Source organism: Condylura cristata, unplaced genomic scaffold (genome assembly GCF_000260355.1).
Source record: "Condylura cristata isolate star-nosed mole 26May11 unplaced genomic scaffold, ConCri1.0 scaffold00008, whole genome shotgun sequence".
NCBI lineage: Eukaryota > Metazoa > Chordata > Mammalia > Eulipotyphla > Talpidae > Condylura > Condylura cristata.
The window spans coordinates 46,404,884-46,419,463 of record NW_004567109.1 but is presented as its reverse complement, the minus strand read 5'-3'; the positions used below and the strand labels follow the sequence as shown (position 1 = coordinate 46,419,463).

At 43.4% G+C, this 14,580-nt stretch overlaps 1 protein-coding gene across 2 annotated transcripts in view; it reads right to left on the bottom strand.

Moving 5' to 3' along the window:
* Positions 1 to 14,580, bottom strand: part of AK5 (adenylate kinase 5) — a 214,700-nt gene that overhangs the window by 9,027 nt on the left and 191,093 nt on the right. For both annotated transcript variants that reach the window (XM_012722539.1, XM_004679135.2), the window contains exons 11-13: positions 12,736 to 12,899; positions 11,291 to 11,407; positions 843 to 1,034 (exon numbers count right to left, since the gene is read on the bottom strand). In XM_012722539.1, the coding sequence (XP_012577993.1) occupies positions 843 to 1,034; positions 11,291 to 11,407; positions 12,736 to 12,899 (473 nt within the window). The remainder of the gene's footprint in view (positions 1 to 842; positions 1,035 to 11,290; positions 11,408 to 12,735; positions 12,900 to 14,580) is intronic.

Genomic DNA, 14,580 nt, shown 5'->3' with positions numbered 1-14,580 from the left:
GTTTGCCCTGCTCCCCTCACAGATTAATTCTCCTACACAACCTTCTTCCAATACTTTTTGTTCCCTTTAGATCAAGGGCCTTCAGAACTCTGTGTTCCTCTTAAGCTGATAATGTGATTATAGATTTGTCCATTTCCCCTAATTAAAACCCTAAACTCCAAAGGCAAGAAATGTTTCTTATTATCTGCTTCCAAACAGGGTAGGGCAACCAGTGGCTGGCTCAGTGGGATGCTTGATACAAATTTATTTAAGTGAGCAAGTGAATGGGACCAGGCAGTTTCCCTAAACTCTTGAAATCAGTGGTGACTCAGTACAGGTTATTGCTGATGGTCACTAAGTTGACACTCCTGGCCTGCATAGTATCTTCATTGTTTAACTTAACTACCTGCTTTTCTGGCTCATGTGCTGCTTCTCCTTCCTAATAACTAGTTATTGCAAGAAATTGAGGCTAAGGAAGCAGGTGTCAATTATGAACAAAATGCAAAAATTTAGAAATTCAAAGTTGTTAAATCTTGGATCTAGAAGAGATCTTTTGGATCATCCTGTTCAGCGGAGGCTAGAGGTCACACAGAAAAAATCATTCTCCCTTCCCTCCTATTTTCTTAGAAAAAGGAGTTGTTTTCAGCATCCACAAGGCATTTATGCAAATTGTAGTTTCCCTATCATGACAGACATTTAATCTTGACTAATAACAATGTAAAGAGAGTAAGGGACCTGTTTTGGCTCTCTGAGGCTGGAATTCCCACATTCCCTAGTGAGAATGTTCCCTATTTTTCTTCCCACCTCTTGAAAAGAATCTGTAACAGGCTCACATTGTGGGGGCGGGGAGGCAAAGGACTCACCTTGTGTAGCTGTGTTTTCGTTTCGTAGTAGGCGATCACCGGGATGGAGGCTCGGTAGTAGGTTTCAAGGCGCTTGGCGATGGCAGCGGTGCTGTTGTCCATCCTTGGGCTTCTCTGACGCTTCTGGAGAAGGCGGTTGGTCATGGTGTCTGCCGAGCAGTCCATACAGATCACCAAGTGTGGTTCTCCAATCTGAGGGTGGAGGAAATGGCAGTCAGATATGCCACTCTGTGGGGCTCTGGAAAGGCTGGGCCCCAGTTCTTTCTCTTCTTAGCTTTCTGGCTGGTCGCAAGGTCTTAACAACCACAGTGAAGATGGGACTGAACTTTGTGACTCCCCATGTCCAGGTCAGTGTTAGGTTAAGCCCTTTTGTCTCACACCTTATTTCTCGCTGGACTTTCCCTCATCACTCCTTTTTGTTAACTTTCAGTCAGTGGTTTTCCATATGCTGCATGGCGGCTGTCTCTTGCCCTCAGCTTTTAAGTCACCTCACCTAACACAGGTATTATAGAGCATGCTACCCAGAGCAGTTCTCAATCAGTCCACTCCACTAAAGGGAGGTGTGTGCTTGTGTGTGTGTGGTTTCCTCCTGGAAGCCTTTCCTGACTTACGGTGACAGAGCTGTTCAGTTCCTCCTTTGTGCTACCATTGTACCTGAAGCTGATTCATAGGAGCGTGGTGTGACCATGCAGCTGTGTGCAGGTGAGGAGAGCACGATGGTTAAATAGGCAAAGGTAGAAGCCAAGCTCTTAGGGTCAAATCCTGTTGTGGAGATTTGACTCCAATATTACACACACAACCCATTCTTCCGCCACCCTGAATCTAACTGACTTGTAACTATTTTGTCTAGTAGGATACAATGGAAATGATGTGGCATGCTTTTAGAAGGAAGACCATAAGAAAGGTTGCAGTTTCTGTCTAGTCAGCTGCTGTCTGAGATACCTGAACATCCTGACCGAGATGTGAGGAGGCACAGCTAGCTTCTTAGAGCGGCTGTGTGGACAGAGAGGCCCAGCAGCCCTTTCAAGACACCCAAACCCAGCTCCAGACATGCACACTTAATGTACACTCTGGCAGCGAAACCCTGAGTGAGAAGCAGGCAGCCAAGTCTATCACCCCTCAGAGACATTGTTCTTATAAGCTAATTAACTTGGTCATCAAAACTGTCACTTAATGTTAACTTTTCTGCACCCCCATATTCATCCATGAAATGCCAATGCTTACAGAATTGCTGTGAAGATAAATAAAATTAAATAAGATAATGAAAGTATGTTGCTCCGTCTACAACAAACACTCAAAAAGTATTAGCTGTTGGTTGCTCTCCTGTGTCTGGCTGCCAGTTCTTGGGGTGAGCAGGCCCACCTCTTGCAAAAGTATGTGATGTAAGAAATGTTTTAATGAATGAAGGATGGTGATAAGAACAGTTTTCCCCTCCCCCATCCTTTTCTTAAGTGTACTTTCCTTCCGTATGTCTCTATGTTGGCTCCATTACCAACTGTAGCCCTGATTCAAAAGAAACTCCTGATCTTGCAAAGCAAGGTTATGAGTAAATGAACATCTTGCTGTCCCCTGCTGTTGAAAGTATGTGGAAAGGATAGTAACTAAGTCAGGGCAGGAAGGACTCCTAGCCAACACATAAAAACCTAAGAGGCTAGTGAGTGTTATCAAATGTTTACCTACTCTTCTGAAGGGTATACAACAAGGAAAAGAGTGGGAAAATTCTCCAAAATCTAGGAAAGTAAACTAAATCTTCGGACAATATCATGCAGCATTTTTTGCTTGCTTTAACAAGAAGAAAAACGAGCATTTGAAGAGCAAGAAAAGCTAAATGATGGTGTAGAAAATGTCCTTTGTCCACCAGCAGAGGGCGAGCTTGGGAGGCAGCCTCTGGCACAGAGAGATGGGCTCTTTGGAGCACTTCTCTGTGGGGCTGGATGGGAAGATAAAGTTGTCTCTCTCTTTTTTTTTTAAAGATTTATTTATTTGTGCATACAGAACATACAGATCAGAGGCTCAGGGGTGGCAAGAGGTTTCACCAGAGACAGAGTGGGGAACAGAACAGGCAGATCTACAAGTACACTGCTGAGGGGAGCAGTGGGCGGGTCAGGAGAGGTCTGCCACACCGTGTGGTCACCTCCAGGGCAGGCGGGGATTGAACTCATGCAGCTTAAGCTTCTTAGTGCTGTGCTTTAACCCGCTGCGCCACCAGGGAGGGCCAAAGTTGTCTTTTTAACTGCAGGGGTTTTCAGGCCAATCTTGGGGACAGGAAACAAAATTCAGGGGCTTATTTAGGTACAGAGATATCTGTATCTGTATCTGAGCAGGAGCTGGTAGTAAATGAAAGGTCTTCTGGATCAAAGTAAACTCAGAACAGAGAAGTAGCCTCATCTCCCATTCTGACTTTTCAAAGAGGGGTTCAGGCAACAGTGGCACTGATGTGATTTGGGAACTTGTTAGAATGTCATCTCAAACACTATCCTTGCCAGTCTCAGACCACCACACTTTGGAGTTTGGTTCTGTAAAGACCCTCAAAGTCTTCACAAATTAGCACTGTGAGAAGTTGCTCTAATCAGGCCATTTCCTCATGCCCAGATTATAGGCTTTGACCTGACTTGTCTCTCCTGAATGAGCCATCCCTACCTACATAAAAAATTGTCGAGCCACCTGGGAGTGGCTGGCACCACTGATGTACGTAATATCTAACATTACAGAAATGTTTGAATGAAACCTCATTCACTTTGATTACACCTTTAGAGAAGCGTTTTAGTGGCACGCTCTGATTGCCAGCTCTCCCGCTTCTTCTCTGGGCTGTGGGTAGCCCCTAACATCATGTGAGCTGGAATGTAGAGAACCCTGTCCATGTGTCAGTGGAGTACAGAGACTTGGGTTAACTCCCTGCCTCCAACATCCCCCTGCTGGTGTCCCTAGAATTCTGCCACTTGCACCAGGGGGTTCTTCATAGACATTGGATCTTCAGGGACCTCTATTAGAAATTGAATGCCTGGAAGGGTGGAGCCACTACCAGCCACATTTCAGGCTGAGCACAATGAGGGAAGGGTTTACATGCAGTTATCTCTTTAATCCTTTCAGCACCTCTGAAGTGGGGGAAGAAATGGAGGCTTGCAGAGCCTAACTTGCCCAAGGTCACTGAGGACTAGTTAGTGATAGTCCTGAGCCAAGCTGTGTGTCACTCCAAAATTTGGTGACTTCACCCTAATGGAAGGTTCTGGAGCCTTCAGAATGGACTCAGACTAGATGCTAGGGGCCCAGTGGAACTAAGAGTGGAGGGCAGGATAGTGGGAGAAGTGAGCAGTCAGAGGCCACACTTGCCATAAAACTTCAGTTTTCTTCTAATTAAGTCAGGATGCCCATTTGGCCACAGTGACAGTAATGGGGTCGTGCCTTCCAGAAATTCTCCTATTGAAATTTTCAGCTATCATGTTCTGTGCCTCAGTTTTCTCCTTTTAAAATGAGGGAAATGATAGTTTCCACACACTAGGATGATTGTGAAGATGAAATGAGTTAATACTTAAGAACCAGACTAACTTCGGGTATAACATAAATTGAGATAACAGTACTTAACATGGACCTGGAAACATACTCTTTGAATGCACAATCCCCTGTTGGTCAGATTTGGGTTTAGAGTCAGAGGACCCAAGGAGGCTTCCAGGATAATCATATGCCCCAGCACACTTACCAGCGACTTGCACTGGGAAGTAGGACCCCTGGCTAGCAAAATACACACCTACTTCCCACTTGCTCTCACCCTTGGGTGCCTCATCAGAGGAGGGGTATTTGGTTCATTCCAGAATTCCTGGACATACAACCCTGATTATGATAACACCCATTGCCACCACAACTGCCACCCATATGCAGCCACAGTATAGCTCAAAGTTCAAAAATGAACCAAGTCAGATGAGGAGAATAGAAAATCTCAAGTGGAAAATGCCAACGTGGTTCCTATAGGACTGACTTCCCCCCAAATGTTCAGATAGGTGATTTTCAAGATGGCCCAGGAAGATGTTTTTCTAGTATTTGTCACCTTGGCACTTGAAGCTGACTAAGGTCAGTCAAGGCCTTGGGAGTCTCAAGGTGAACTGTTAGCATTACCTTAAAGAATGGAGATCACCTATATTTCAGGCCATATCCACAAAAAGCCCTTCATTTTTTTCCTACTAAGGCAGGGCAAACATACAGAAGCAAGGTTTGCTCATAGGAATTCATCCCCTTCTTTTCATGTAAGACCCCCATCTTGCTCCTTGATGCCTCAGACTTTTCCACTCCTTAGTTCAAGTTATAAATCCCCAGTTTGTCACCTTCACTAGAGAATTTACAGCACATAAGTTTCCATAGGTATGTAACTAAATTTAATCTTTTTGTCCTACTATTCTGTCTGATAGTAATTGCTTGTTTGGTCAGTCTGACAAGAACCCGAGGGGTGGGGGGGTTTCCCGGTGCATTTCTCTAGCCACAAGGTTCCCCGCAATTCCAATCAGAACATACCACCACCTAGAAATTTTCTTGGCCAGATTCCAGATTCGTAAGTTCTTTTTTTTTTTTTTTAAGATTTATTTATTTGTGCATACAGAACTGGGGTACAGGCCGGAGGTGCAGAGATGGTGAGAGACAGAGACAGAGTGGGGAGCAGAACAGGCAGATCAACGAAGTGCACTGCTGAGGGGAGCAGCGGGCGCGGGCCAGGAGAGGTCTGCCACGCCATGTGGTCACCTGTGGGCCTGGCGGGGATCTAACTCATGCTGAAGTGGCTTTAGCTTCTTAGTGCTGTGCTTTAACCCTCTGCTCCACCAGGGAGGACCCTCATAAGTAAGTTTTTTTTAAGAACTCATTGTGAAGATGAGAATAATAAACAATCGCTGATGAAAAATGTTAGGAAAGAGTTCAAAGTAGTCAGGCAGAGGGATAATGATGTCATCATTCACACAATCGGGGAAATTATGTGCATATTCAGGCTAAGGGCAGGATTTCAGTGAAGAGGCTTCAGGGAGGGAAAAGCCAAGAGCAAAGGCACACACTTCACTTCTGTTAATGTGTTTTTTGTTTGGCTGCTGTCAAGCACAATACTGGGTTAATTCAAGAAGGCATTTCGAATTCACACAAGGGAGTCAAGCTTAAGCACACACCCCTTCTGGAGATGGTGATCATCCATAAAGTGGGGCTAATAATACCTACTGAAAGAGATTGTAAAGATGAATAAAATGACATCTAGTTCAGTTCTGGGCACATTTTCAGTGCTCAAAAAAATAACAGCCATTATTCTTTTAGTTATGTATTCTGATTGGTTTTAACATAAAAATGGGTAGAACAAAGACTAGATGAACATATATCAAAGAACTAACATTCTTTAATGGGTGTGTTCTCTGGATAGTTTTGTTTTGTTTTATGCTTTTCTGTATTATATCTATATAATTTTTATTTCTATAGTCAGAAAAATACACATCACTTTGAAAAATGTGTAACAAAAACATATTAAACATCATATTCAGACTTATAAATGTGTAAGCCATTTTTCAAAGAATCCATCCAATTATCTCAAGAGGTGTCAAGATGTCTATTTTCAATGTCCATTTTACAGAGGAGGAAATTGACCCTTGGAAAGATAAATGACTTGCCAGTGAGTTACAAAGCCAGTCTCTGAAAACAGCCTTGTTAACACTAAAATCAAAGTCAGGGGTTCTCAGTTGGGGTGGGAGATGGGAATGCTGATGGGAAACCTCACTCCTCCTTCCTATTCATTCCTTCTGCCCCATCACACACACCCACAAACACACACGCATACATGCGTACTCTTTCCAAATATGCCACATTGGCTATCAAAGGCACAGATCATTAATTCAATGGGGGGATTGAATTGATTTTTCGTCCCCTTGGAAGGTGATGGAGAAATTGCCCATGTATTTACCCAAGCTGTGGACAAAGCTTGATTTGGTCTATGGTGAGTTTATGTAGAGAAGCACATCCTTAAAGGACTTGCATCTCTGAGAACTCAGAGGTAGGCAAGTGTCAGCTTAACTAACTGGGCTGAATTTTTCTTCAGTAACAGATGGTCTTCAGCATCAGGCACATCTGTGATACAGAAAGGCTGGTGGGAGTTTGTAGGCTGGTTAAAAACATTCACAGACTTGAATAGGCTTCAAATAATATTGCAGGTCTGATGGGTGTTCAAGACATTTGCTGTGCTCTCAACCAGGACGAGTGCTGTCACTCTCGGGGGAAAATAGTGTGTCCATATTTATCTTTGCAAAATTTCAAATTAATTACTTGACTGTAATTTGGAAGGAACTGATCAAATGATGGGGCTCCTGCAGGGCATAATGAATCAACAGTGGCTTCTGTGTTGTAGCATCTTTGATTTTCTGGTTGGGTTGGAAGCAGGTATTTGTGTTGGATGGTGGATATGTTCTTTTGCACAGAAGCCTAACTGACCATAGAATCTTCTAATGCTATTGCTCACAGGGACAAATCAATGTTGCATTCAGGCTTTGTAAACTCCTCCCAGTGGTATGCAAAAGATAGTCTTTGCAGACATCTACTTGAGTGCTTTTTGGTTCAATCCAGTGACAGGACTCATGGTTTTTGAAATGACATTATGGAATTTAGCATTGCTTGAATTTCGGTCACTATGTTGATGACTTTCTCATTCCTAAGCTCTCTGTAGCACATCTAAAAAAATCCCTTCTGAATGTGGCCCAACGTAGAAGTTTTGCTTTACTTTGGAGAAGATCATGTGAATGATTTCAGTTCTTACATACCCAAAGATCAGGGGATAGACCAGTAGGGATTAAACAAACAAATAAAGCCAGAGCCTCTGCAAGGGTCTATTCCAGAAAAACCTACCCCCTTATCTCTTCCCAGTAAGCACCCTCGCTGACTTCCCCGAATCGTAGGTAACTTACTGAAGATGGCATCTAGAACTTGTGCTGAGCTGCCAGCTACAGTCTGTGTGCCACCTTAACACCCCCAGTGGCTGGGGGACTGTGGGCAGGTGCCTGTGATTCTGGGGGCTGTGGGCAGGTGCCAACTGCATGGTGCACATGGGCATCACACTGCTTTCAGTGCATAAATTCACAGAAAAATGTGAATAGATTCTAACATAAAATAGTATTAAAAGAGTGGGAAACAGCAATTTTGCACAGGAAGCTTTGGGAAATGTTTACTTAAAGTCTGCCAGAAGTTGGGACAAATTTGAACACATATGATGAGTTGGTACTATGCAAAGTGTGAAAGCTGTTAGTGATCTCTCCTCTCTTCTATCAGGAGAAGTCACAGGAAAAAAAAAAAAAAAACTCCTGCAGAAAATCTGGACTTGTTATGAAAATGGTTGGCTCACCAAGATGACCTGAGTCATCCTCCAGAGCTCAATGAACTGAGTGAATAGAAATACAAGAAAACCTGTTGATGAGTGAAAATGGAAACTTCATAAATAAACTAGTATGAAACAACAGCAACAGCAAGTTGACGTCTAGAGCCACATGAGTGAGTTACTTGATCATGCTGGGTCTCCCATGTACAGAGGAGATACATATTAGTTACTAAACTTCTATCTGGTCTTTTCCTTTATTAAACAAACCCCAAAGTGAATAACCATCTAGATATTATCTTCTAGCCTTTTATAGCTCAGAAAACATAGTAATATATATCATTTGATGGTCACAAAATCCTCTACCAGAGGTTTGGTGGGTATTATCATCTCCATCTTATAGAGGAGGGATCGGAAGCAAAGTGAGTTGGCCAGGGTCATGCTAACATATGGCAGAGGTGAAAAGCCAGCCTTTCTGAGACAGAGCATGAGATGTGCTTTGAAGAGGTTACCTTGGGAGACTCCAGGTGAGTCATTACTACTCATAGCAATTTGGAACCCTTTGGCCTAAATTGAGGGCTTTGCCTTCAAATTCATTTTTTTTTGAAGATTTATTTATTTATACTTATAGAACTGGGGTACAGGCAAGAGGTGTGGTAGGTGGGAGGGTTCACTAAAGACAGAGTGGGGAGCAGAAGCGGCAACTTGACAAAGTACACTGCTGAGGGGAGCAGCGGGTGGTTCAGAAGAGGTCTGCCAGGCCATGTGGGTCAGCTCCCTAGCCGGGGTTGGAACTCATGCTGCAGTGGCTTCGAAGAACTTCATAATGTGGTGCTTTAACCCGTTGTGCCACCAGGGAGAGCCCCACCTTCAGATCCATTTTTAAAAAGACCCAAGTCTGATTTTGTTGTTGTTTGGAAGTAGTTGATAAAGAGTTGTACGTACGTACCATACATCTTATGTATTACATTCGGTCATTTGGGGGTGTTGTAAGTATATTCTACTGCTTCTGAGAGCAATTAAAAAAAAAAAACAAAAATTTAAAAACATTCCCCCTCCCCCCTCACTCCCCTGCACATAAAGGCAAGAGCATGATGGATTACTGGGTCACTTTTAGCCCTCTCAGGCTTTTCAGACAAAATCACAGGCAAGTAAGTGTGAAATCATTGGCTGAGGTGCTGCCACCTTGAAGCCTGAACCTCAATAAACACTGATGACCCCGTAGCAGCTGAGCACATCTCTTGCTGCATTTTAATGACAAGTCAGTCCCCATTAGGCAGGGAGCTCTGCTAAGACTCAGCCACACCTTCCTCTTTTCTGCCTTCCCACTCAACTTCCCAGCCTTGCATAAGTCCAAATTCTGAGGTGGCAACAGGAAAATACCCCTGCTCCTCAGTTACTAACATGGTTCCCCCAAGAACCTCATCCGCTTCTGGAACACTGGTTAGAAGACTAGAATAGACAAAAATGTAAAACAGTCTAAAGAAGACTTAATATTCAGGAATACTTACTAACACAGTAGGGGAAAATTTTTCTGCTCTAGTTGCAAGAAGGCTATGTAGAGGAAGGTAAACAATTGCCCTTTAGATATTAAGAGACCATTTATTTAGGGATTTAAATGAAACAAAGATTCAGAAGGAGGTGGAACCAGACCCCAGTAGACAGACAAGAAATAATTACCTTAATCAACATTGTAGGGTTGGAGCTGGATGGTGGGGACCCCTCCAAATCTTATTCCCACAATCAGCTATCACCAATCTGCTGTCACTTACCAGCTGTGTGACCATGGGCAGATCGTTGTGTTACCTCTCTAGGCCTAATTCATCACTTTTTGTGTGAGGAAAATACTGCCTCTACCTACCTAAAAGGCTTTTTAAAAAAAATATAGCAAAATGGGCCCTCCATGGTGGCACAGCAGGTTAAAACACAGCACTATGAAGCTATCGCAGCCACTGCAACACAAGTTCGGTCCCCAGCCCTGGAACGCGACCCACATGGTGTGGTGGGACGGTGCTTCCTGGCCTGCACGGTGCTTCCTTCAGGAGTGTATTTCAGTCAGTCTGCCTGTTCTGGTCCCACTCTGTCTCTGGTGAATCCTCTCACCTCTGGCATCTCTGGCCTGCACTCTAGTTCTGTTCGTATAAATAAATAAATCTTATAAAAAATATAGCAAAATGAAAATATTTTAAAACTAGCCTAAATATGTGTCTACACAAATACCTACACGCATGTACTCTGGAGTCTTCTTTTTAGCAAATGAGGACAATTGTCTCACCCTGGTTTGGATGTTGTTAAATTTGAGGCAGGGGTGTGAGATGTGTAGCGCAGGAGCTGGCCCAGTGCAGGTTCAATGAGTGGGAGCTACAAGGGCTTTTACTTCCTGCTGTTCCACTGTGAGAGGCCTGACACACCCAGGAAAAGGGAGGACTTAGGGAGGTTGGGATGTTGGGAGTGAGAGTGGTCCATGTATTTGATTTGGACTGCTCAGAATGCACTCCCCTACCTTCTTCTAAAGGCATCCCTATTTTCCTGGGGGTAATTTTCCTTCCCTTTCTCCATCTATGTGGTTCAGCTGGGGTACCTTTACTCCCCTCCCACATTTGGCCTGCTGCTCCAGGCTGGACCAGGGTCTTCCTGCATGTTATTCCATCACCTTCTGTCTGGCCACATGACTAGTTCAGTGATAAGAATCATGACCTAATCCAGGATAATAAAACCACCCTTGGTCTTTTGTTGGGCCCACTAGAAAACAGAAACATTTTTTTGAGAGATTACTCAGATGGCAGAATATAAGCCTGGAACAGGGAGAAAATGAAGTCAGCGTTAAGGAAAGTCTAAGAGATGGCGAAACTGAGATGATGAATGAACATATTTGAACACATGAATTCAACCAAGTGTAAATGACTCTTGGAACTTTTAGTTACCTGAACCATAAATTCTACCACTATCATCACCACCACCATCTTTTTTTTTTTTTTTTTGTTAGTTTGTATTGAGTTCTTCTTGTCACCTGTAACTAACTGAAAGTCTTAATTAGCATAATTGAGGAAGAAATAAATTTTGAATTTAACCTCGACCTCAATGTTGGTCTCAATTTTCTTTTGCGATAGTTGTCACAACAGCAGCTCACCCTATGTCCGAACTCCTCCCCTTGCTTCACTTCCCGAGGATAACCGTCAATCAAGAAGCCTTTGGTGTCGTGGAGGCTGGCCACCATGGCCTCCTTCAGGAGCTCCAGAATGAAACCCTGGAGCAGAGGAAGAAGGGTTAGAGCCTGAGCTCTTCCATGAACAACATTACAATTACCACAGCTCTCCTAAGTCATCCCTTTGAGACAGGGAGAAAAGGTCAGAGAAGGTGAGTAACATATAGAACATAGCCTTATTTCAACAATTCAGAGTCTCACCAACCCTCCTCCCCCAACACGCACACTTTAATGTTGATGAAGTGGTGGGGATCTTATAATCAGTGCTTGGTCACAGTTTAATTGCTTGTGCTTTTTTCTTAGATGTATTTTTTCTACTTATATCTTAATGAGGAGACTTACATTAATAGCATCTTAGAGTAGATGAAATATGGCAGCCATCTCTCATATAATAGCACTCCTTGAATTAGGCATAATGGCAGTTTAAAACTAGGCAACGTATGGTACAAAATGTATTTCACTGTTGATTCTTTTAGTAAATAGTATATAAAATTGATATCCACTGACTTGAGAAGATTTTCAGTAGATGTAAAGTAGAATTTTGTAGCTGTACCACTTTCTCAGTTAAAGATTTTTATTTAACCTATGCTTATGAAAAATAAGGGAAGCAGATACATGAAAACTTGGGGATGGGTGTAGGAAAAACACAACCGACTGCCAAAATGGGGTTCGTTATGTGTTCTCTGGCTCACTGACATTCCCCAGCTTTTTGCTCAGGGAATGTAGCCATCAAGCATGATCAGAATCTATCCCTAGATTATTGTGATTAACTCTTCATAAGTTTGTATACTAGTGAGGAAGATGGACAATAGGTGAAAAAATAGATATATACAAAGATCTGGTGAGAATGGGTAGGAACAAAACTAAAGAAGGGCAAAGGGAAGCAGAATGCCTCTCAGATACGATGGCTGGGGAGGGCCTCTGGACAACTGATACTTAAGTAGACTTCTAGATGCAGTAAGGGCGCAAACTACATGAGTGTCTGGAGGCAGAGTGAGCAGTCAGGCTGTAGAAATGGCAAGTGCAAAGACTCTGAGGCAGGAACGAGCCTGGCCTGTGTGAGGAGCAATGAAGAGACCTGGGACTGGGTGCGAATAAGCAAGGTGACAGTGATGGGAAGTTTCACTGGAGAAGGAGCTGGAGGCCAGAATCATGGCAAGGACTCTAGATTTCATTGTGAGTTTGATAGGGAGTCATCGGGAAGTCCTGGGGAAGGGAACGTCCTATGTCACCAAACTATTTTGGTCAATGATGGGCCATGTAGATACAGTACAACTATTGTCCTTTTGTGTTTCGTTTATTCTAGAAGCTTAGGTGAACTGCAACACTTCAGACTATCTTCCCATCCTGGGAAGGCAGCTGATGCTTACTGAGGGCACCAGGTCTCCACGTTCCATAATGTCTCTGATCAATTTGCTCCTTTCAGATTCTGTTGCCAGCTCATTACGCAGGAGCTCACCAGTTGAGAGGTGGGTAAAGCCATATTTTTCCACCAGTTTTTCACACTGTGTGCCTTTGCCAGATCCAGGGCCACCTAGAAAAGAAATCATGAATCAGACATGCATCCTGAGTCTGGCGACTCATCTCTGACTAGTCATGGGGCGGGAGGGATGGGGGTGAAGGCCGCTGCTGCCTTCAGCAAGCACGGGTTGGTGCTGACCATTTACCAGAAGCTGTGTCTATACCGGATAGTGAGATACAGTTTTTGACTGCAAAGAGTTGAGTCTCTCTAGTGAGGGAGGAAGGAGGCTGTTACTGACAGCACAAGCTGCTACCACATGGTCGTCCAGGGGGAAGGTGTTATCAGTGCAGAGGAGAGGAACTCCATTGGGGCAGAGATGCAAACCAGAAAGTTTCCTGGGGAACTAAATCTGCACTGAGCACAGTGCTGACACATAGTGATTACTCAACCAAGGCTAATGGTTAATTTTAAAAATAGTTTTCATTTTCAAACAAGCACACATTTACAGAAGCATTGTCACTGGAGCACAAAGAAGTTTTGGAAAGCTTTCCAAATAAATTGTCAGGCTCAGTCCACATCACCCCAGTTCCTTCAAACAAGGAACCAAGCCCGTCCTGCTTATAAGTTGTGTCCTCAAGATTCCATTTGAATACCAAGTTGTCTCACTTGACCCAATAATGTTTGCTGAAGCCAATGGATCACGTGGCCACATCTCTATGGTCTCCCTCAGTGTGATGAGGTTCCTCTTTGTTTCCTTGATATTTTTGAAGATTATAAATAATTATCCAATTATTAAATATTTATTATGTTATATAACAAATTAGGGAATCTATTTTAACAGGGGCAGAGCTGAGTGGCCAGGTAAGGCGCTTGTATCTAAAGCAGGTGGGTTCAGGAGAGACAGACAGAGAATTGCTTGTGTCCTTCTTGGATTTGGATTTGTCCCAGTTACTTGGGGGACATGGAAAAGATAGATGGGTGAGAGACACATGAGGAGACTGACAATGGCAGTTGTTACCTTGGTGTATATTTTCATTTTGCTCTTTTCCTCCAGCTTTCTAGAACTTGCTTCAAAACCCCTTTCCTGGGCCTCCCAGGTGGCACAGGGGTTAAAGTTTCAGCTCTATCAAGCTATCTCCAGCCACTGTGGCCTGAGTTCTATCCTCAGCCAGGGAGGTGTCTCACATGGTGCAACAGACCTCTCCTGTCTCACCCACTGCTCCCCTCAGCAGTGTATTTCAGTAGATCTGCCTGTTCTGTTCCCCACACTGGTGAACCCTCTTACCCCTGCACCTCTGGCCTTCACCCCAGTTCTTGTGTGTATAAATAAATAAAATAAATCATTAAAAACAAAATAAAACCCTTTCCTAGGAAAGGAAAAATACCAGATGGTTTCACTCATAGCAGGAGTATAAAGGACCAGGGGAGAAAATAATAATAATAATGAACAACCATATACCAGAGACATTTTATGGGGGTGGAATGGGGAATGGGATCAAAAATTGGGGGTGGAGTGGGGTGGAGTGCACTAGATTATGGTGATGGCACATGGGTGAATTGGTGATGGGAAGCCCATGGGGATTACAACTGAGATGGGAAAAGGCACAAAATGATATAAAAATAAACTATTATATTATTTAAAAAACTGTAGAAGATTAAATGCTATAATAGTGAAAAAATTTTAAGTTGTATGTATCAGGAATTTTGGCTTAAAAATATAGGGAGGTCATATTAAATGCTCTAAGATATAATG